Source organism: Cuculus canorus, chromosome 1 (assembly GCF_017976375.1).
Source record: "Cuculus canorus isolate bCucCan1 chromosome 1, bCucCan1.pri, whole genome shotgun sequence".
Classification (NCBI taxonomy): domain Eukaryota; kingdom Metazoa; phylum Chordata; class Aves; order Cuculiformes; family Cuculidae; genus Cuculus; species Cuculus canorus.
The window spans coordinates 74,899,702-74,924,818 of record NC_071401.1 but is presented as its reverse complement, the minus strand read 5'-3'; the positions used below and the strand labels follow the sequence as shown (position 1 = coordinate 74,924,818).

General features: G+C 37.1%; 1 protein-coding gene across 12 annotated transcripts in view; it reads right to left on the bottom strand.

Annotated features, from left to right (window-relative positions):
- Positions 1-12,007: 12,007 nt before the first annotated feature.
- STS (steroid sulfatase) overlaps positions 12,008-25,117 on the bottom strand; it is a 105,092-nt gene continuing 91,982 nt past the window's right edge. For 8 of the 12 annotated variants that reach the window (XM_054061571.1, XM_054061545.1, XM_054061581.1 and 5 more), the window contains one exon: positions 12,008-15,925. In XM_054061571.1, coding sequence (XP_053917546.1) covers positions 15,543-15,925 — 383 coding nt within the window. In that variant the 3' untranslated portion in view covers positions 12,008-15,542. Of the gene's footprint in view, positions 15,926-16,380; positions 16,450-25,117 lie in introns of all 12 variants that reach the window. The other 4 variants (XM_054061565.1, XM_054061588.1, XM_054061598.1 and 1 more) reach the window with 2 other exon arrangements.

Here is a 25,117-nt window from a genome sequence, read left to right as displayed (position 1 = left end):
ACAAGAGAAAAAAGTCTGAAATTGCATGATCTTAAAAACAAATTTCTCCACAAAAAAGAGGGAGTAGAAGGCAAAAAGAAAAAAAGGGAAAGGAACAGCTACAGACTGAAAACTAGTTTTGTCAAAATATTTCATTTAAGATTAAAAAAAATCCAAGAAGGTTTATTTAATCCTGTTTTCCTTTCTAATTATACATCCAAATGTTTCATAATAAAAACAAAAGTCACCAAGTCAACATGATCCCCTACTACTTTATTCATATCTTGCCCACCTTCAGATGAATATTCTGCTTCACTACACATAACTCTTTGAAAATATTGTGATTGCTTGAAAATGTTTGCCACCATGACTACATATCTCACAGTTTGAATCTAAATTGGTGTGGTAAACAGTTGAAAAAAATAATTTAAAATGTATATTCTATAACTAGCAATTATGACTTTACAAGTACCACACGACATCGCAAAGCTTTCAACCACCTCCTGCAGCTCCAGCCTTTCAGAGAAAAACGTTTTTGTGCTACACTTCAAATTTGCTCTTTTTCCATGAAGAAAAACTACTTACATTAAGAATCTATTTATGTTCTTATATTCCTGTGTTTTTATTTTATGTTGTTTTTTGTTTACACTATTCCAGAGACCACTTCGTTCCGTGTGACAGTGGTATGCACTTCACTATTCTTATACCTTATGGAAAGATAGGTGCAATATTTCCTTAGGTGATCATAATTATTGACGAAGACTTATTAGAATAATTTTTATCCATGGATACTGTGGGTAAAATGAAGAACATACTGTCAATGTTACCTGTTCCAACACTTTGCAGGAAACAGTTTAACAGCAACTGTGGAAAATGAGATCATAAAGATTAACAGGGTCGAGATCATAACAATGATTTTAATGGTGTTCTGGAGACTTAAATTATATTTCCTCCCCCTTTTTTTTCTCCAAAGGATATTCTGAAAGTTTATAAAGGAAACTTAATGATGTGCATGCTTGTGCATGAAGAGAGTTTGAGCATCAATATTCCAGAATCAAAAGTACAAACAAGGAGACCTCTTTGCAATACATTAGTTGTTAGTGCCTTTAGGGTAAAATAGTTACATTATTTGATCTGGGAGCCATGGCAACGTAGAGGTGCAAGATCAAGTACAGATTGAGTTCAAAGGATCAGGTTGTCAAGCAACATCTTAAACAAACTCAAGTATGGCATGGGTCTCCAGCTATATCTGTGCAAGATAAACCTTGCAAGATAAAGCTTTTTAAACGCAAGTTAAACCAAGGCTTTTTAAATTCAAGTTAAACCAAGGCTTTTTAACTGTCGGTATTATTTAATCTTGCTGACACAAGGACACTGAGAAAAAGGTGAGAACAGACAACGTAGTTGAACTGGCAGTATTACACAATAGTGTCAGCACTTGCTTTCAGAGGGCTCCTAATGAGAAATTAGTTTAAATAAATCAGACAATTTTTATTGTATGGAAAGCTCTAGAGTATTTCCTCCAAAATTTTTACTGTTTTGTGTTTAATGGCTCTTATAGAATGCAGTCATCATAAGCCATTATATATTTTCAGAGTGAGATATAGTGAGATAGCACTATATCTTGAGTGCTATCACACAGCACACACAAGACAATTGGGTGATCAGGCCCACTCAGCATGGGCTTACGAAAGGCAGGTCCTGCGAAACTAACCTGATCACCTCCTATGACAAGGTGACCTGCTTGAGGGATGACAGAAAGGTTGAGGTGGTAGTGTACTTGGACTTCAGTAAAGCCTTTGACACAGTTTCTCACATTATTCTGCTTGAGAAACTGGCTACCACCAGCCTGGACAGGCGCACCATCTGCTGGATTAAAACTGGCTGTATGGCCAGTCCCAAAGAGTGGTGGTAAATGGAGTTAACTCCAGCTGGAGGCCTGTCACAAGTGGTATCCCCCAGAGCTCAGTGCTGGGTCCAGCCCTGTTCAATATCTTCATCAATGACCTGGATGAGGGGATTAAGTGTACCCTTGGCAAATTTGTGGACAACATTAAACTGGGAGGAAGTGTCGATCTGCTCGAGGGTAGGAAGGCTCTACAGAGCGATCTGAACAGGCTGGATCAATGGGCTGATACCAGTGGGATGAGGTTTAATAAGGCCAAGAGCTGAGTCCTGCACTTGGGACACAAAAAACCCATGCAGCACCACAGGCTTGGTGAAGAGTGTCTGGAAAGCTGTCTGGCGGAGCAAGACCTGGCAGTGTTGGACAATAGCTGGATGAACATGAGCTAGCAGTGTGCCCAGGTGGCCAAGAAAACCCGATAGCATCTTGGCTTGTCCTAGAAACAGTGTGGCCAGCAGGACCAGGGAAGGAAGTCTGCCTTTGTTCTTAGCACTGGTGAGGCCACACCTTGAATACTGTGTGCAGTTCTGGGCCCCTCACTACAAGAAAGACATTGAGGCCCTGGAGCGCGTCCAAAGAAACTGGTGAAGGGGCTGGAGAACAAATCTTACAAGAAGCAGCTGAGGGAACTGGGTTTTTTATTCCGGAGAAGAGGAGGCTGAGGGGAGTCCTTATTGCTCTCTACAACTATCTAAAAGGAGGTTGCAAAGAGGTGGGTGTTGGTCTCTCCTCCCAAGTGATCAGTGACAGGACAAGAGGGAATGGCCTTAAGCTGCATCAGGGGAAGTTCTATGATTCTGTGATTCTATGATTTTCAATATATAGCCTTGAATGATAAGAATCTTGCATAGCCAGGGATACCATGTAGTCCAAGTCTATTTATAAAAACTGGCATTCAAAGGACTGATGGAAATAATCACTTTACTTTTTAGGGTTTATATATTGCTCTTATTTCTGTTTTGGTGAAAAGAGTATCTTTATTGATACTAAGGTTTGTTTCTTTGGTGTATTTACTGTTTTGTTCTCATGCTTTAATCATACCTTCAGGTCTTTCTTCCTCTCACCTTCAACACTTCTTCTGGTAGGTCTTCTCACTCAGCTTGCTACCTTTCTAGTGATGGCTATGCAATCACCTCTTCGGTATGCGCACCCTTTGCTGCTTCCATCCTGATTTTCTTCCTTTGCTTCTCAAAGGCAAAGGTCTGGGAGATATTTGTAGAAGAATGCTAGTGCAGCGAAATATTTAAAAACTATCAATATTACCACAGAGCTGTGAGTTTAGCGGTACTTCATCTGATAAAAACATACTTAAAAAAAAAAAAAAGGAGGAGAGGACATAAGGCTTATAAGAAATTAAATTTATTTAAAGGTGTTTTATGAGGTGTCTACCAGGTAAGGGAGCTTAGCTGCAGATTCACTTAATCACATGGGTGTATCTTTCAAATAGTTGATTAAATCTTACTCATGAACCTCATTCCCCCACTTCACTGAATTTCCACCTTGAGTGTCTCCTGTTAATCACTTCTTAAAGTTGATAATAGTGTTCATCTCTCATTTAGAAAATACTCCTTCTTGTTATGATGAAAATGAGCAAAATCGCAATGGCATAAAGAGGACAAAAACTTGATGGATATTTTTACATAAAAAAACTTTTCTGTCACACCATTCTCACCCCCTCCTACACTTTCCTTTGAAGGCTGAGAGTCCTTTCATATACTGCACTTAGGAATCATTTCTGGCCAATCAAACTGACAATGACAAAAAAGCTCTTCACTTTAAAGATACATCAATCATCTGCATTGTTCATGGCTAGGTAAGAATCTGAACATGGAAGATAGGAACTTGAAAACTACTGCTGGATTCTTGTAAGCCCTTAAAAGAACTTTAGGATTCTGGAGTGGGAGGGGGAAGGAGAAAAGACAAAAAGAAAAAAACAACTCCAAAATAAAAATCAAATAATTGCTGAATTTGAACAATCAGGCTTACAGAACTGACCAAATACACTGAAAACAGAGGTGCAATCACCACTCTAGGACTGAATGTTTCTGCCAGCAGGTGCATTAACTTTTAGAGTGCTGAAGACTGTACTGCAGCAAGGGCCAAATTTCTAAACAGAACCATAATCTCTACACGGTGTCATCCTTTGCATTGGCCTGTGTATGTTTCTCCACTGGTATTTTGCATCATAGAAATAGATGGAATTAGATATTCCATCATGGCTCCAAATAAAACCAAATTGTTGGGGTTTTGAGACACTTAGACAAAGTGCCTTCTTTTGTGTGGATTAACAATCAGACAGAAAGGGGGATACTCAGAAATCCTAGGCATTGTAATGTGTGGAGAACTGATGAAGTGTTTTCTGTAAGCAATATGACCACCTTTCAAATTACAGTAACTTCATATCACATAATATACTCAGAATGAGCAAAGGTATGTGTCCATGAAGTGATCAGCTATGAATCATTTACATCTGTCCTAGTTTTGGCTGCGATAGAGTTAATTTTCTTTCTGATAATGCTATGCTTTTGATTTAGGATGAGAATAATGTCGATAACACACTGATGCAGTCAAGGACTTCAAAGCTTCTCATGCTGGCCTGCCAGCAAGAAGGTGGGGGCTGCACAGGAAGCTGGGAGGGGACACAAATAGGACAACTGACCAAAACTCGCCAAAAGGATATTCTGTATCACATGACATCATGCTTAGTATATAAACCAGTGGAATTGGCAAGAGTCTAGGGATTGCTGCTTGGGGACAAGCTGGGAAAAGGTCATTTGTTGGCGAGCAACTGTATCACGCATTACTGGTTTTGCATATTCTGTTTTCATTGTTATGTTGATTATTACAACCATTATGATGGTTAAAATAATTGCCATTTTTAACCATCCACTTTAAAGTAATATATCTTAGAACCATTACAATCTACGCATTTTTGCCGACAAGAAACAAGTCTATTTATTCTAGTAGCATAGAATTCTGGAACCCTGGAACTGATTAAATCTTTGAAGGCCTTTCGAGCTGCTGCTTGGTCGTGGAAGCCATTGCCTTGCAGAAAGTTGCTGAGATGCTTAAAAATGTGGTAATTGTTGGGAGAGAGGTCTGGTGAGAGAGCTGGGTGAGGTAGTATCATAGCCCAGTTTGTGCAGCTTCTGCAGAGTCATTTGTGAGTTATGTCATAGGCTGTTATCTTGGAAGATAATTAGTCTTTTTTACATTGCAGTTCTTGGTGCATTTTGTCAATTTCTTGGCAATACTTTTCTGCTGTGATGATTTCACCAAGATTCAAGCAGTTGTAGTGGACAATTCCACTTGCTGACCACCAGTGTCCATAAGCTTCTTCTGATGCAATTCTGGTTTGGGGAACGGTTTTTGTGCTTTACCTCAGTCCAGCCAGTGTGTAGAACACAACTAGTTGTCATATACCATACATTTTTTGTCACAAGTCACAATGCGATCAAGGAATGGGTCACTGTTGTTGTGCAAACCGCAAGATTATTTTTTTAATTTTCATTCAGCTTGTGTGACACCCATTTGCTGAGAAGACCCATTCATCTGTTTTGATTTTCCAGTCTGGTGCAAATGTCAAACAATTGTTGAATGATAAATGTATAGGTCTTCTGCAACCTGTTGAGTTGTTTTGCTTAGGTCCTCTTAAATACCAGCCCTAAACTGGTTGTGGTCAATCATAGAAGGACATCTGGAGCCCTTCTTATCTTCAAAACTCAGTTCCATTACAAAATTTTTGGAACAAATGGCGAGCTGCAGTTTCATTTGTGATCCAAACTTAACATCATTATCATCATCAACATTTCCCATTTTGATTTCTTATTAGTCTGTCTTTATCTGAGCCCATGAGTTTTACCTTTTTTCCATTCTCCTCCCTATCTCATTGTGTAGGGGGAAGTGAGCAAGCATCTGTGTGGTGCTTGGTTGCCAGCTGGCATTAAACAGCAACAATATCTTAATAAATATTATGTTAATAATTTTTCTTATTTAAATACAAAATTTGAATAAAACCTCTATTTGCAGTATTCTAGGCTTTCACAATCTGGATTTATGATGGCTGTCATATTCTATAAAATGAGATCACAGTACAAAAATAGATGGAAAATATACAGACATTTCTGTGAAACTGAAATTAATCTTTGCTGATATCAAAGCTCGTTTCTAACTCCATATGAAAAATGTTTCTTTCATCTCTCATTTAATGATCTTTGTTCTCTGTTTTTAACAGTGGAATCTAACAGATTTGGTGTTGCCTCTTGTGACCCATGTACATTTTAAAGCTGGATAGCAGTTGACCCACAGTGCCTTTGGATTTATCCTCTCTGTAAGCTTTTCATTGTTTTGCTAGTTTTTATTATCTTGTTTTAGCTAGTACATTCTACATCATGATCTTTATGGTAAACAGTATCCAAGTAACAGAGGTAATTGGCTGTTGAGCTCAGAAAAATATATTAGCTTGCCTTGTATTTCCAACAAAGAGCAAGGCTGGAGGCAAGCTTATGAATATATGATAGACGCAGACTGAAATTATGGAATGGGAAAGGCTGGAAATACCTGACATTTAAAACATATACAAGGTCTTTGCTTTAGAGTAAATTATAGATATTGACAGTAAGAGTAAAGATTCAGTTTGTGTATCTTCTGTTGGTGAAGAGCCTCACTCGGTAAAGTTCCTGAACATAGTGGGAAGAGGAAGACAGTTAAATTTCAAGCCTGGGTTCAAATACCTTGCTGAACTAGAACCTTTCTGCTCATGTTCTTACTAGATTTATGCTTAGTCGTGTGATAATACACAATCTTAAGAAATGAAAACCATTAAGGTGCGGCAACTAGTTTTATACGCAATATAATATAGAGTAAACATTTTTAACTTAAGAAACAAACTCTAAAAAATGCCTAGCAGATGGAGCCCTAAAATATTTTTTCATGTATAATTCAGAGCAACTTATTTGTTTGCTTGACTAAAAAGTACTTCTGAAGATACAAGAAGATAGAAAATGTACGATATGCATATAAAAATTTAAACTTTTTAGCATGGCAGGTAAACATTCACTAAGGTAGAGATTGACAGTTGTATATTAAATGTCACAACTTTTTTTCCAGACATTGAGCAGTATTCTTTGAGTCGAGCTCTCTCAACACAATCATAACTGATAACAGAAAATGTAAATTGGAAAAGATGTTGATTTACTGTTGTCAAAACTCTATTCTAATTGAAATATCTCAGCTTAGTAAAATAATTAAAATGTTGGCATACAAAATCATTAACATGATCTCAGAAACAAACTGCTTGACCTTCACATGAAACTTGTGATACTTCTTTTAAATACTTTCAACTGGGTATTTCTTCACTGATTTGCAGAGCATAGTAAAGGCTAAAAGAATTAAAGGTCAGAGAAAAACAAGAAAAACAAACAAGCAAACAAACAAGCAAGCAAACAAGAAAATAAACCTTAGCCTGTTTGAAAAACTTGTTTGAATTGAAAGCTAGGCATTTAGTTGCAAAATTCTTGTGAAAATCTCCACTTGGATACTGTTGAAAGCATTTAAATTTTATACATGCTTTAGTTTTATAAAAGATTTTAAAGATTCCAGAAGACAGAAGTGGGATTTAACTCCCAAAACACAGATGTCCTGAGATCTATGCTGTTTATTCTGGTTATCCTATGCCTTTTTTTTTAATCTATGAAAAAGCAAAAAAAAAAAAAAAGAATATTAGCTTGACATATAGTCTTCGCATAAACATAGAAGCTATCCTAGATACGTCTTGCTTTCTCTCCCCTAGGTAGAAATAGAGGTGAGCTCAGCTCTAGATTTCATCTTTGTAGGTGTATGAACTTAAAGAAGATGAATCTCAGACTTACAGCTACACTTCTACCTACAGTGATTTCTGAATCATTCTGGAGCCAGGGAATACAACCTTCCCATGACATCTAAGTACTCCGATACTACTTTCAGAGATCTTATGACAATGCAAGAATTGGGTTCTTCCTGCACAAGCCGTTGTCTTCCAGGCCTCAGGATTAAAGAAGACAGATAATCCTTTTGAGCCTTCCCCCTCAAGATTTTACTAAATGGGACATGCAGTTAAAACAAAGCCCTAAACAGCTGCCTCGGTTTGAGAAGAGGACGGTCAAGGAGAAGCACAAAGCCCTTCTGCCCTTCCCGTACAAGCTTTGCTGCTCTACATGGAAGACTCCTAGATTCACTGGGTCAGGGAACAAGTAAAAGTGACAGAAACTGACTTCATAACCACAAGGTACATCCCTCCCTTCTCCAGAGGCAGTCTGTGTACCTCATGTGATTAAAAATACTTAATCAGTCTTGAAGTCCCATAGCAAAGCTGTCATTGCAACCCAGGTGAGTGCCCTTACCGCTAGGGAATACTAACCTTTTTCTAATTCGCTGGATTTAAAATTGTTTGCTACTTAGTGGCACAGCTTCAACTTGAAGATGAAAAGTGATTCTTTTTCATTCCCAGTCTGTACACTTTTCTAGATATTGATTTAATCTCTCAATCTCCTGAAAACATTCTTGCCTCTTCTAAACTGGCTTGTAGATGCATGTTTTGATGAACTTCACAGCTGTCCTTAAAAGAAAATAAAAAGAACAGGCATATGGATTTTCCAATATCCATCATTATCCATTCAGTTCATGGACTTTGCATGTTCTCCTCTAGCAGAGCAAGCTCAGCCAGTATGGAATGAGATTGTGGCTGGTGCCTACAGCTGGTGTCAGAAGATGGAAAGCATGCCCAAGTCCCCAGTCTGTACACAAACTCTGCATCTCCTAGAAGGTTTACTTATTTTAATGCTTTTCTGACCATGAATACCTTTGGCTTTGTCAGGCTAGTGTAACCACATAGGCTCCCTTCAGGAAAGTTGAAAGTTCAGTACAATAGAATCAATTAGATAAAAGTTCAAGCCACAGCTTATACTGGAGATTTGGTGCCTTATGAGATCAACAGAAATTTACTGGTTGCAAAAATTTCAATGAATAGCAAAATTTTTCTCCAGTTTGCATTGCTTTCAATACACAACAGGAACTTTGACTTAATCAGATACAATTCCTCAAAAGTCTCCTACAACACTGCTGCCTTTCCATGGGTTTGCCTATGACAGTTTTATGGATGCAAACAGTTTCTTTGCATGAAGGGAGGTTATACAGTTATATCAAGGTGATTGTCCATTTAGACTTGGATCCTGGTTTTAATCTGTGAAGGCCAGAGTGTGGTTCTCAACAGACAACCACATGGATCCATCTTACAGTGTAACAATCTTTCATGCTAAGAAATGGTTTACATTTCCGTAAAATAGTTTTAGGTAGATCTACCAAACCAACTATTTAAAGTGAAACTGCACTCCCCAACATAAGTCTCGAGAGTGAGAAGGAGAAATATAGGAGATACTTGAAATTCAGCACAGGTTTAAAATGTGAAGGTGGCATCCCTCTCCATAGTCTAGCACTGAGTGCTTTAGAAATGATGGGCAAAACTGAGTGTCTGTAGCATTCATTCAGAGTACATTTATGCAGCTGCCTGCTGTCTTCTAGCAGAAGACTTCTGTCATTGTCATTAATTTCCAGAAAGGGCAGAATGCCATGTAGCTTCTAGGGATGGCCTTCTGTGACTGAATTTTGATGAAAGATAATCAGAGGGTTGTCAATAGGTGGCATAAAACTTAGTATCAATTTCCCTTTATTTTCACTAAGTATCATAGGGGAGAAGGATGGCGCATGAAACGGCTGCTTTTGCAGGATAATATGCTTTATAAAAGCTTGGTGAGTGATAACATATTACTGGATGACTGTGTTTTTCATGTTTATCTGATAGGGAGGTGTCAGGATCTAAAATTCCTATTCTAATGATCTTCCTGGAGCTTAAACAGTTTTCCAGATAGTGTCATTAATCTGTTATTTCCCAGTGCATAATATGATAATGCAAGGTTGACAGTTACAAACCAATCAGCACATTTTCCTAAACCTGAATATTTTGTCATGGTTTGATAGGTTTGTCATCAAGATTTGATAGGAGCAGGTATAACATGAAAGATAAAGATAAGCAAAAAAATGAAAGAGATTCTCACACATGGTACTATTTTTAAATATTCTTTTTAACATTATCAGCACAGGCAAAAAAAATTTAAAGTTTTTTTTTTTTTCTTGATAGCTCAGTTTTTAATTTGTGAGCAATGAAGACCATATTAAGCCAGTTATTCTTTTGCACCCCAGCTTAAGTCCATAAGGCCTCTGATATGCTTTGTGACTAATCTTTTGTAATAAAGTTACCCAAAGTGACATCATATCAAATTTTCTAAATAAGTGACACAATTAAGAGCTCTGCCTTATAATTTCAACTGTTTCACAGTATTTCTTGCATAAATTATGTACAATAAAATATTAACTGCATAAAAGGCTTTACTATTTGATAATTGTAGAACAAATAATGTTGGAGGGCTTTATGTAACTGAGCCGACCATATATATGCTGAATATGTTGTCTTCATATTCATATTGTCTTGGTTTTTTTCAAGGAAAATACCTGTGGCACCATTCTTCTATAGATAAGACTAATACTAAACTACGTAGGGAATCTAGCATGATTTATATCAATGGAATGTTGTTTAAGTATTCAGGAGATGCTTTATAAGCATTGCAAGGCCTATAATCCACATCCCACAACATCTGCAGTGTTTCATAACTTTGACAGTAAAGTTGCAGATGTGAGATAATCAAGCCAGTATTTATACTACTGGCTAGCACAGTACAAGCTTCAGTGGAAGCGTGGAATTAACCATCTTTCCATCTGCAGCATAAGAAACTTTCAGTTACTGAACCTTTTGTTGGTGCAAGCTCACTGCTCTCAGTACTGAACTGGCAGGTTAAAGCTGTTATGGGTAATCTTAACAACAGTTTTCAACACCTTCTGTTTACTGCACAGGTGACATTTTACGCAGATTCTTACTCTTGATGTAAATAAAAGCTACCAAAATGTTTTGGAAAAGCCATATAATCTACCAGAGTGTTTCCAGGACTCCCTGCATTATTTCCAGTTTCAACAGCCTGTAAAACTGGGAGCCCCTAGTGAACAAAACACATGACTGTCACTGTGTTAGACCCAGAGATTCAGATTAAGATATGTCACCCCCTGAATGATGATTTGGGAGCAGGCTGCTTGTTTTTTTTTCTACTCAGAGGAAAGGGGTCCTGCATCCTGTGGTCCCCCAGCAAATTTCCACTCTCTGACCCTGAAGGATACTGCTGCAGAATACACTGCAGTCCAGCTGACCACAGGGGTGTCCTCATTCCTCCTGGTTACCTGCAGTCCCATACAGACCCAGAGGAACTAGCAATTTCTAGGCTTCTGCCTTCAGTAGGTAATGCCCAGAAACAATTTATTCCCTGGCAGTTCCCAGTGCCAGAGGTTTGCTGTGCCAGCCTTTCCTCCTGCCCACACAACTTGCTATTCTGCTTCCAGTGTAATAAGGCAGGGTGGACTCCTCTTAAAAGTGAGCTCCTCAGAGCATATTTCAGATACTGCATAGGCAATGTCAGAGGAAAAAAAAAATGACAACGAAGATAAAAAGTTTGCACAGAACTATCATGTCCTAATGTCAGTCAACGCCCCACCTCCCAGTGTTTTAATATATGTACTCAATTAGAACACAGGATTTTTGTAGCTAAACTTGCCCTCTTTTTCTTTCATTTTTCAATTGTTCCTATATTAGGTGACATCTTATGTGAAATTTTCTATGTTTTATACACATCTGAACAGCCAGATCTCATATTACCAGAAGTGAAATAAACTGTTGCTGGCAAGTGATGATTCTCACTGAGCTATGAAGGATATGGACCATATTCACTTAGTTCTTTGCAAACTTTCAGTTGGATTTCAGTGAGGTGTCACTTCTCTCCAAAGGCTTATAGTTCCCTTTTTTCCTTCTTTTTTTTTTTCCTTTTTCTGACACAGTAATTTGAGGCAAGTAAGGACACCTTTATTTTTAAGAGCCATGAACCTCAGATATCCAGTCCCCAAAGGGGAAGTATTATTTAGCTATTTCCATGTAGTCTCCTATGTCTAAAGTTAAGGGTATCTTATACCTCGTAGTATAAAGCAATCTTCTACATCCTAGTTTTCTGGCTCTTATTTAAACTGTACCTTCTGCAGAGAAAGTGTCTTATTGACTAGCAAATGCTCCTTTGCCAGCATACCACTTTCAGTGTTTTTTGTTCCCAACAGCTAGAGAAATACTATTATCCTTCTTTGGGCAGAGAGAAGGAACTGAGAAGCAGAGTTAAATGACTTGCTCTGGGCTACACAGGGACTGCGACAAACTAGGATGTGATACTGTTAAATAATACTGTAAAGGAATACACTTCCCTCTGAAGCTTAGCTCTCAGTTTAAAGTACTGTATTCTACAAGCAGGCACCTTGTTACAATACCGATGGTTCTTAAATGATAGATTGGAAGTCAATCTCAAGGTACCAGCGCAGTACATTTTCCTTCAGACTTGCTTGTTAATAAATTGTGAATCATGTATATACCATCAATAACCTGTTGTGAAAAACAAAACCTTTCCTTGTTAGATCAGGCAATGTCATTACAAAAATGGTATATTGTCCTTCTCATTTTATTTTGCAGGTAAACAAGACTACTTTAATTACCATGCTCTGACATGCCATCTCCATAATAGAAGATACAATACTGAAAGGTATAATACATTTGCAATACAGAGATGGTTTATTTCAGGCATTAAACAACTTGGCATTAACATGGACTATGAAAAATAGGGCCCTACTCTTAATAGACTCTTTCTTGAAGGACCAGTTGTAAAAATGGATTTCAGATTTTACTGCTTAAGTCAAAATACTAAATGTTGTAATAAATTATATTTTGACCAATAAGAAGCTTGTGCCACAAACAAGCAACTATTCTTATTATTCAGGGTGTCTCGCACTTTTTATAATTTCTTAGATTTCATAATGCAAAGTTAATCTTTACTAGACCTTAAATAAGTACATTAGTAGAGTCAAGGAGCCCTAAAAGTTAAATCTTTTCACAAAGACCACTTTTAATTTTCTGATTAATTGTGGCAAAATAGCCATCACAATCAATATGACAAGCAAACGGGAAAGTGGCAAAGAAATAAGTGGATAATTATTTGAGGACTGTGGACATTTTAAGAAGTGATATTAGAAAGATGGCACCAAAAGCCAAAGGGAGTATAAAAGAAAAGCCATATTCAGGCAAGAAGAAATCAGACCAGTAGAAAACTTATCATTTTTGATACCTCAGTCAGGCAGCACAGACCAGCTGCTGTGCCTAACAGAACAAACAATTCTTGCACCTGCAGAAAGAAAAGAAATAATAGCAACATAGCACATCTTCCGAATGAAAAGAAGTAGATGTGGATGTTCTTGAGAATATAAATTGAGATCCCTCTTAAGGTCACAGCCAAGCAACCATGGGAACAAAACAGATCCAACGACAACACTTTGAGTTACTGCTGTATACCTAACACACAACAGATATTTTCCCATATGCTTCTTCAAGAATATTTGCTTGAAAAGTTTTGTGTAAACCGTGCCAGTGATGTGGATGCTGGCGACAGCATCCCCCCATGCTGCAGTGCTCAGTGCCAGGGCAGCACCCTGGCTGCAGCCCAGTGTGTTCACCCACTGCAGGGGGACACCCATGGTCACCAGCGCCATGCTGCGAGGAGTTCCTGGGACATACAGTGAGGATCAAAAATTTGGGACATATAGATCCTGTCATGACACCGAGAGGTAGCCACTAATCACTGCAGAAGAGTACTTGTCTTCAAACTGCAGTCGTCTTTCTTCCTAAATTCATGTAGTACATTCAGTGATTAAGTAAAGCAAAGGGGGAATTATGCCACGTAAATGGCCACCTGACAGCTTTCCATCTACAATATAAACAGTCCTGAGCAGTTATCAGTGAAATACCTGAAGAGACTAACCTTATGAGCATACACAGGATTTTGCTACTTACAGAGAGCTTGTAGAGCACATACTGAAGAAACGCAATTATGAACACAAGGTGAAACATCAAAAATAGGACTTTAAGGAAAGAGTACAACATTTCCCAGGACTGGCATCTGGATATTGTGGAGAATGAAATTTTGAATGAAACTACAGCAGAAAAATCAAATAAAGCCTAGGCTTTATAGACAGAAATACATTATATATCACAATATGTTTTTATAGGACAGGCCTCAATAGTTCCTAAGAACCAGGTCACAACCTTAATGTTCGCTGACTGAAGATATTGCATTACTGTCATCACACATCACTTTTGCATTAGTGATCTACTAAAACCACCAAATGGATTTTAATACACCATAATGCTGGAATTAACTCGTGTTTCCTGGTAAGGAGCAAGTAATCGTCTATTATCAAACATCAAATAATTTTAGTATTCTGTTGATACTCTCTCCTCTGGTAGAATCTGCTGGAAAAAAAAGTTTGCCTGCTTGCAGAGTGGAAAGAAAATGTGCCTGAATAAGATGCAGATAAAAATGGACAGAGAAATTATCCTTGAAGTACTGTACATTTCCCAAGGCCTTGCTGAGAACTCAGAGACAGTTCTATTTGGCCTTAAGTGCTCAAGGCCAAGTTTCTTCTCAGAAAATGATAGATCCTTTTCAGAGAGTCTAAATGATGACAAAAATATTTAAAGGAAGACCAAATTTATTTATTTGTTATAAAACACTACACCCATCAGTGGAAGAACAGGTATGGGAGATAGTGAAGTTATATTTGTACTGTCATGTGAATTCAGAATTCAGACATCAAGTATGAACCAAATCTTTCACTTTAGCAACTGCGCTATAAGACTGTGCCTGTATCAAGGATTGAAGAATTTGTGGGGTTTTGAGGGGTTATGAGTTTGGCTTGCATAAATACACACACATGGAGACTTATGGCACACACTCAAGCACATAACTGGTGCACTTGGTTTCCTTTTGGAACAAAGTTTGCTGCAAGGCAATGTGACACTAGTGATTGAGCAATATTTTAATGTGAATGCCAGGTCTTTATCTCTGTACAGTTTTATGGCACATGTAATATAAGATTGTTGGCAATCTGTTTATTATATCATATGCCTGACACTTGTTGCTAGAGATATTGCTACAGATCTGCTCTTTACCCATCTATATGTTATCATATTACAGTCATAACTGGACCTCTTTTCCATTATCTCTCTATTTTTAATTACTTGATGCTCTGTCTTACTAACAGTGGATAACACTTAGCAAAAATCACAGGAAAGTGTGCATTTAGTGGTTGTAATTGACAGAAACTACAGGTAAATTCCTTGTTGTGCAAGAATAAAGCTGAAGCTAAAGATCTAAGAAATGATTGGATCTAGAAAATGCCAACAGCCTACCTGTTTGTAGGTGACGATGTCAATGTGTTTCATACTGATGCTTACATTATAAAGAAAGAAAAACTGTGTCTTGCCTTTCTTCTCTTGGCACATTTTTTTGACTGAAATTCTCTTCTACTGCAATAATCTATTTAAAAACAGGTCCTCCTACATAACAAACCTTCTGAAGGCTAGTACTGCAGGGGTTCAAGTCAGCTACCCACACTCTCTTGGTCCAGTTTCTGAAAGGGAACTGCAGCTTGTTTATTCTGAGTACACCTCTGGTAGGCTCCCTTCTGAGTCATAGTCACAGTAGCAAGACTGAAAGAAAGATGAGCAGCATAGCTGAAGCCATGGTTTCCAGAGAAGATTGTCCCAAGACAGTTGGTCAGGGACAGCATGCAGGGATCTGGAGTGGTTGTCTACTTCTAGGTGTATGACCCTGAGGATTTCATAGAAACGGCTCTCTGTTTCTGGAGTCAGTGGGACTTTCTCTTCAGGGTCTCTGGAGAGATCAAAGAGCAGTGGGGGATCATGCCATGTGATGAATCCTCCATGGCAGAAGCAAACATGATCATCATAGCAACCATTGGAATCTTCAGGACTGAAGTTTGGAGTGAAGAAGAATACTTTCCAGACAGATTCACCTGCAATTTACAGACATAAACCAGTTGGTGTTAAAATGACAAACAAGTCTCCTAGTCTTATTAAACTCTAATTTGCACCACGGGATATATATATCTTTTTTTTTTGCGCAACTTCACTCTGAATGGGGACTGCAATATACTGAAAGTGTAAAGCAAAACTGAGCAAAGCAAAAATAAGCAAAACATGGTGATTTTCATGCTGTACATATTTAGGAAATAATTATGATCATTTCATTACCTTGGAAGAATTGTGATTAACTAAATCACATAAGACTTAAATGAACTTTGTGTTTTTACGTAAACACTGATAAGAAGATTTGCATAAATATTTACTAAGCCATTACACGGTCGTATTCCAGACTTAATGAAATGTACCTTTGGCCCTTGACTTTATTCAGACACTGTCGCATCATGTCTGCTTCTTATTTAGCTAATCAAAATAATTTCAATTTTACCTTTTTCTCTCTTCCTTTCTTAGTTGTATTAACCCATTGCCCTCTGCCTCATGTTTTCATTGGAAACACCTGGAGACAGAGTTTCTCATTTTATTAAATGTGATGACATGAAAAGATATAATGGATGCTAAATTCCTGTCATAGACCTGTAAGTGTTTCTTTCCAAAACTAAATAACCATCATGATAGTGCAATTCTTAGGTGACATTCTGTTTTGTAAAATGGGAACCAAATATCTTCATTTATGACCTGCTCACTCATCCTCAGCTTAAACTTGTGCATGAAAACTGAACTGTCTGCACCAGTGTAACTTCAGTAAGTATTTTCACTGCTTAAAAGCAGTAATTATTTCCTGGATTTAGAATAAGCGTATATGACTTTTTTCCTTCAAGATGCACTCTGAACAGATGGTACACTGGAAAATCTGAAAATACAGAACAAGAAAGGAATAAACAAAAATGACTACTGTTTCCCTCAAGTATCACAGAACAGACAAGGAAGGCAGGAACAGAGAGGTATTTCCAGGAAAGGACACTGTCTTGCCACAGCCAGGGAAGCATACAGTCCTCTGAGAAATGGACCAGAGAATACTTAATTAGAGTAAAAAAACTGTACTTTATTCCTCATAAAAGTAAGATACTAAACAGCTGAGGTCTATGATGTCAGACTACCTACCCACCTGAGTGTGTACAGACATCAGAAATATATTTTCATCAGCAATTTACATTCCCCAGAATCCTATCATGAAAAGATTTTTTTGTATCACCTGATGTTTTAAAATACCGAGGGAAAAACTCTTTTTGGTATTTTGATGAATTTTGTTACGTTCATGGAAAGCTTGTTAATCTAGTAACAATGTGATTAATATTCATTAAACAATTCATCCATTCAACGAAAAGGAAAGCACTAGAAAATGTGAGAACAGAGATAAACTGGTTTATGCCATGCTTTAACTATAAAACAATACATTTTTACAGATAAAAACAGGTTTAAAAAGAAATCTTTCAGTGGACCAAAAAGTTACAGGCTGCAGTTCTAGTCCATAGCACGAATTTAAAGGACAGTAGGTGACCTTAAGATTCTTTACAGCTTCTTTTATCCCACAGCATTTTTCACATTATAAGAGAATTTACCTTTAGAAACCAATTCAAGGACAGAGCCTGGAGACTTCTAGTTCACTTAGTCTGCACTTAAATCAGAGATGGGGTGATGGTTATTATACACATTAGACTGGAAGAACCCTCTGAATGCTGCTTGGAAGTCAGCAAAGGGGAAGGAACTTTAAAGGCTGAGAGTGACTTGCTGGCACAGACAATAGGAAGTGGCAGGCTTCAAAAAGCTCTGACTGTGACAACAGGAATGGCACAGTTTTACTAGGGAAAAGGGAAGGCAGGGCAAGACAAGGCAGCATTCTTTCACCCACCTTTCCTATAACATTTTGAAAGGTTGGTTTGGTACTTGAATTATTTGCTGTTTTAATTAAAACAAACAAAATCTAACACTCCCTTTAAATTTCTTTGAACTTATACACAAAATATGTCCCAGAGTAGAAATATGCCTCTCATGTACCGAGATTTAGAATTTAAATTCTGGGAAGGTGTCAAGTTCTATACTAAGCATTCCTTCAGGCTCTTTAAAAGTGTTTAATTGGCAAGATGGACAATAGAGAACAGAAAAAGCCAAAGGGCTTTATTAATAAGTGTACTATGTGCCTTTGTAGACATTACAACATTTGCCTCATAAGAGGCAAGAAGAAAAGCAGAAAAAAAAAAAAGAAGAAAAAAGCAGAAAAGCAGAAAAAATGTATATAGCTATCAAAATGTCAACTAAAAGAAATTCTGGTAAGGCTACGCACAGGAGATCTTTGTGGTCTGGCTGTCTTAACATACATCTGTCTTTGATGGTACTGTTATGCTGAATGATACTGAAAATAAATTTTCAGCCAACTTTATTTGCTATTGGGCACTGTAGCCCCAGGCCAGTTCAAGGGCTTACAGACAGCCATATAAAGGGCTTCTAAATTAATGCAAGTCAGTACAAGCAGCTCACATAGGTAAGACATGGGGAAAAGAAAGAAATGAGGAAGTTGTACCATTACATTTTTCCATAACGAATAAAGAATTGTTCAGATTTGCCTGGATATATAGCATATGGGATGCTGCAAAATCATGCATGGGGTTGGGAGCAGGGCATGTGTGACACCACATCATGTCTGAATCACACTGCTAATGTTTTGAAGAACCAATGATAGTTTATTAGCTGCGCAGCTACATAATGTCTTGGTCATACTGTGTAAACCACTGAGTCCTGGGAGCACAAATTCTGTTATTGTGCAAAGTTCACCCGTTGCACTGCAGTGATGTTCCAGTGAGGATCTGGAATTTCATGTGGTGCTTGAGGAACGGCATTGTACAGTTTAACCAGTGATTTGCTAAGCATTATAAAAACTAAAGCATATCTGTCAGTGTCTGAGGCTGTGGACCAGCCAGTGTAATATACTAGGGACATAAAGAGCTGTCAGACTTCTAATCTTTAAAGCTGAGGAACTGTATAAGGCTTGATATTAAAAAAAACAGAGCTTTCTCCCAGTCTCTCTTAGCTGACATAAAATCTCATTTTGTCAGAGGGTTAACTACAAAGATCAAATTAATCTCTCAGTAATTAACTATACCTTTGTTCTGCAGAGCATCTGGATAGTAAACTCTCTTTATATAAAAGATAACTATATGTCCCTTCCTCAGGGAAGTTAGTAAAACTGTCAGGACTCCCCCACAGTCAGATATATCAGGTCCTTTCTAAAACAACATGCAAGCTCTAAGCCTGCAGCATCCTTCAAGATCTTGTCTCAATGCTTCACAGATACTTTATATAGCATCCACTTTTCCTGCAATTCTATATCTCTCTGAGCTGTCCAACAATTTCACCTATTCAGCTCTCAGAATACCTCTTTCCTTCACACATTAAGAAAACCAAAAATTACAGCAGTTGTACATATAAATAGTTTCAAGTTAAAATAGGTTGCAATTAGTTCAAGCAAAGCTGCTGTTGAGAGTTCGATCACACTAAAACTCCTCTTCTGTTTTATTCTCCTTCACTTGTCTGTTTATTCTCTCACACTCATACAACCACAGCTCTGACAGGTAGTAGCTGTGAGACTAAATAGAAGTCTCTTCATAAGGTATACTAATATTTCCAAGTTGAAGTGACACATTGGATATGGATGTAATTTCTGTTATAACAGCACTGTTCTTAATCACTGATGGCTAAATGTTGTTTTCTGATGAGCAGTTCATTAAGTGAATAGACTATTGCTATGTTATTGTGTGGACCTCCTTTTTACTCTATGACAGTAGCTTTAGAGGTTTGCTGCTACTGTCATCTCCTTTGTTCCTATTATTTCACTTCTTTTTGTAGAAGAACAAGTTAAACAAGCCTGTTCTTCACTGTCAACTGGGGAGCTGGTCTCTACTTGAGTTCAGATACCTTTGAGCATAACCCTTTGGGCGTAGCGTACCAACGCAAATTACCCACAGACTTTTCTTCAAGTGTGCTCTGTAGCCATTGTGAGCTCCTGTGCTCTGACTCAGATTGTCTCCATTTATACAGGGTAGCACAAGAAAGCTGCATCTCATTTGAAAATGACATTTTTCAGATAAGTCTTGTTATTGTTAGACTGAATCCTTTCTTCCCATTTTCTATATCTTTAGAATCATTTAGAATTGTTAGGTTCTCTGTTCATCTTATATAAAGTAGATATTACATATGTGTATATATTCAGTCTTTCAATAATTTAATAATTTAGAAAAGGATTCAGTTGCTAAATTCTTGTAGAATTATATATATAGCTCACAGTGAATACTATTTGGTAGCTATAAAGAAAATATACATATTATTTTTATGACTATATGCATTGCTTAAATAGCTAATAAAAACCTGCTATTTAAGTTTAAAAATTGAAACTATTTTTTTGTCAGATTTTTTTTTTTTAGATATTTATTTGAAGTTTCTGGGTGGTTTATGCTGTTATATTGTTACATCTGTCAAAAGACAGCACATTAAGTCCCAGTGTAGGTGGAGAATAACGTGATATTCAAAGTTAGCTTATGAGAATCAGTTATTGCTAGAAGAGGCTTACATAAAGAACTGTACAGAATACACAGTAATTGATGTAAAAACTCAAATACCACCCCCCTTCCCCAAACAGCAGTCGCAGTGTTTTAAAATCTTGAGGATAGAAACTTCAGTGTTAAGCATCCTCTAAAACACAAAGGATTGCATGTTCATGGATATCTAATAATCATATTGAACAACTGCAGGAGGAAAATTATAAGATTTATTGAAACCATGCTCAGAATGCTGAAGTCAAGACAGAAATCTCATAGCAGAGCTCTTTATCTAGAGTAACTGCTGTGGCATGAGAAGATTCTACTGAATTCTGTTCACAAGTCAAAATTATCTATTGAATGGTAGCAGCTGACAAAGAATTATTCTCCTGAATTCTTCATCATCATCTTCAAAAAGAATTGATTGATCATTTCCCTTATTTCTTTTCTTGTTGAAGAAAGTCCCAAATGGGAAGAACCGGTGGGTAGAGAAACTAGGTTGCTAAAATAGGAAGTGATATGATGCACTAATGTTATGTTACGCCTCATATTTGGAAGTCTTAGTTCATAGCAACATTGAAGAATATAGGTTTCCCTGGAAAAAAAAAACTTCATCCATAGTAATTGAATGCATCTAACGCAGACACTTGCTAAAGATTTGTTTCAAGAACCTATTTAGTTGCTGAATGGTCCATGTAATTTTCAGTTCATGCAAACAACAGTTGACAGCATGTTGGAGACAGAAGATAAGGTTGACACAAAAAAAGGTTATTGGTCATTTTCAACTTATATTCAAAGGTCTTTGAAAACAGAAAAGTCTAATTTCTTGTGAGAGAAAAATTATTGATTTGCATGTACTGGATTTCCACTGGACTCAGTAAGAGCTATAGTTAAGAACCAAGAGATCAATATGCTTAAGAATGTAACAAAGCACAGACATTCTGCCAAAGATGGCCAAAGCTGAGTAGAAACCTATTCAGAATTGAGGCTTTACTTTTGTTCCTCTGTCCTTCAAAACCACATTTTGTTAACAGAAAATAAATTGAGGACAATCATTACTCTCTTTCTTACAAAAAGTAGATGTAATCATTCTGAGTGAAATGAACAGATCTGCAAGATTCAGACAGCAATTTTCCTGATACTGAGCAAACATATGAGATAACAATGCAAAGGAAGTCCTAAGGAACTTCTGCAAATGTTTTCAGATGAGTTTGAACCAGCCAAAACTAAAATAATCCCCAGGAATTTGTTTATAAATTATTTTCTCCAGATATTTTTCAAAATTTGGATGTAAAAAAACCTTCAACACAGAGATTGCTAATGAAGCATTCCAAATGCTTCCAGTCTGAAAGTTGATAGTGTGTTTAACCTTCAAATGGTGAGAATATCTAAAAACAAAGACATAACTATGCAAAGTTATTTTAAAAGTGAAAAGTAGAAATTTTGTAAATGCAGTAGCATAGAATTTTGTGCACTGCCAAGGAATACTGAACATTCAGTTGTTTTAGTATAAAGTTGAAGACAAAGGTGAGTTATGCTTCCTTACAGCTGCCTTAGATAGCTGAATAATTAATAATAATAATAATAATAATAATAATAAAATATTGTATTTTTAGAAAGCTACTAGGACACTTAGGAAATCTTAAAAAAGAATTGTTTTATTTTGAAAATTGAATCAGTTAAGTATAAATTACAACATAGCAAAGGGGTTCCTTTTCCCAGAGTAAAAAATTGAGCCAAAGAAACCAACAATTTCTAAGTGATATGGTGCAAAAATCTCAGTATAAGTCAGACCTAAATTTTAAGAAAAAGTTCTGAATGGCTAAATTTTGTTTTTATTGTAAAGACTACAGCGTATTTAGTTTAGCATGTGAAATACATGATAATGGCTTTTGTCCTGTGATTAGAAATTGTATCTTTGCAAAATCTGAAACTAGCAAAATATTATGAATGGTATTAAATTTGGGGTGAATAGCTAAATATGAATTTGCATCCTTTGTTTTTATTACAAAGACAAGTTGAAATAAATGTGCATATATTCGATTAATTAGAACTACAAAAAAAAATGGTATCACCTGGTACCTTGGGGGTGTTCTAGTACCCAGTGTTTGAGCTGAAAATTAAGTCTTGGGGGACATAGAAAAGTTTAACCCTTTCATTAGAGTTCTTGAAGCTATCATTTGCAACCAATCTATTTGAAGAAACAGAAAGCAGAAGTTTAATGAAAGTTTGTGATGCAGAGTAATGTGACTAATGAGCATATGTTACAACAATGAAAAAATCCCTTTACATCCTTGAATTAAACACCAGAAGTATATATATCACAGGATATGCTCTTAAATGATTAGCAGGGACTCATAAATTTATTCCTAAGAAAATTCCTAGAAGTCTGTTTTCTTTTTTCACATGGACCTGTTCCAGGTTAAGTTATGCCAGAGAAATCCAGCAGTTTATCAGTGTGGACCTTCACGCAAAAAACAAGCTTCATTTCATAATTTTTCAGTCAGCATGAATGCTGGAGTTTGAGGAGAAGAATTTTAGGAAAACAACGGGAATATTTTCTTGTCTTGGTGGTGTGCAAGACAGATAGAGAGGTCTTCAGCTATTGTCCAGATGGTAGTAAGTGATGGAAAAGAAAACAACCTTGACTCTCTCCTCCTAATTTCCAGCTTTAAAAAATGCATGTGTATGGTATGGCATTATGAAAAACAAGCTTTACCCTTCTGAAGTGCTATAACCTGCTGAAATTTCCTTCCTACTAAAAACAAGAACAGAGAAGGGTCTCCTGGGGCTCCAAAAGAGTTTATGTTCTTATTATGATTAGGAATAGGGTAAATATTTTTTTTTAAAAAAATGTCAGGATTTATTCCCCCTTTATTAATCTCTGTCTCCCAGAGTATGTAGGGGAATACTGGTAGGGAGTGGAGCACTGCATGTCCCAGGGTAAAAATAGCTGTGCCTGACCCTAACAATAACTCTGCTGCCACTGTCACAGAGAAGAGCAGAGGCAAGAAAATACTGTAACAGTATTTGTCATGCTTGTCAGGAGAAACACATTCCTATCTAAAATATTGTTAGCAGAAATGTGTGCAGTTGATTAGGTCAGTTTTCCTGAGCTTGATATAAACAGTTTTGTGGTGTCTGTTCAAGATAGAAATGCTCTTCTCCCCTTCAGCAGTTATATTATTTCACACTTACTAAATAATATGCCCATACTATGTCATCCAAATTCAGCTGCAGCTGCTCTGATATGAAGATCAAGTTAGCAAATTAAAATACATAATGAGATAGTTTAGGTAAACGACACTTGATGCTTATTCTGCTTCATCCAGCTGTTGTGGTTGAAACACTGAACAGAAACTAGTGATTTGGGACACCATTTGGCAGGCCTTCATGAAATAGGCAAGATCAGGTAGAGAGAATAAAAAAAAAAAAACCCAAGAGGCAAACAAAGAGTGAAGATGATGCTCACAAAGAAAGTTAGGAAGCAGGGAAAGCAAAATATCTTTAATAACCATGTAGATTAAAAGATTCAATGGACTTCAGCAAGAAAGTGTAATAAGTGACTCAGATGTCTGATACAGTGCAAAATAAAAACAAAAAGGTATTATCAATAGCAAAGAAAGAAGTAGAAAAGAACTTAACCACCCAATCCCCCAAACCAAAAACTCTTGTAAGATACGAGAATTCTCTAGAGAGAACAGTGGAAGTGAAGGAACTTGTGAGACTAAAAAATGGAAAAAGTAAATGATGGGAAAATCCTCATAAGGGTCAGAGTTTATTACAGCTTCATCGGTTGCAAAAGGGAGAGACACGCAAGGGTTAGATCAATTCAGAGGATCAAAAGGAGTTTTGCTATCAGTGAAAACAGAAGCTTAGGAATGTGGAGGGAAAGGGTAATAGACAAACGGGAAAAGGATGAAAATGGGAAAAGGACAGAGTTAAGTGTGGAGAAAGGGGCTGCTCTTTGTCCAATAAAAATGCAATCTAAGTAACCTAAGGACTCTTTTATGGGATTGAGTAGCTGAACCAGTGGAGAACAGACATAAACCCATACCACGCTGACATTTCATTGTTTTTCATGCATAGTGACCCTCTAAATCAGAAAAGTGTCTGCAACACTTGCCTTCTGTGTTCAGGAAATCTTAAGAAAAAATGTTGTTGTAGATTATAATATGCAAATGGGCAAATATAAGTAAAAATATGTCTGTATACCGATGGAAACTTCTTTCTTAGTGTGACAGAAACATAGCATCATTTAGGCTGAAAAAGACCTTTGAGATCAAGTCCAACCATTACTGTAGCACTGCCATGTCCACCACTAAGCCATGTCCCTAAGTGTCGCGTCTACACATCTTTTAAATACCTTTAGGAATGGGGACTCCACCATTGCCCTGGGTAGGCTGTTCCAATGCTTGTCCACTCTTTCAGCAAAGAAATTTTTCCCAGTATCCAACCTAAACCACCCCTGACACAACTGGAGGCCATTTCCTCCCATCCTATTGCTAGTTACTTTGGAGAAGAGGTCAACACCCACCTCACTACAATCTCTTTTCATGTAGCTGTGGAGAGCTATAAGGTCTCCCCTGAGCCTTCTTTTCTCCAGGCTAAACAATCCCAGTTCCCTCATCTGTT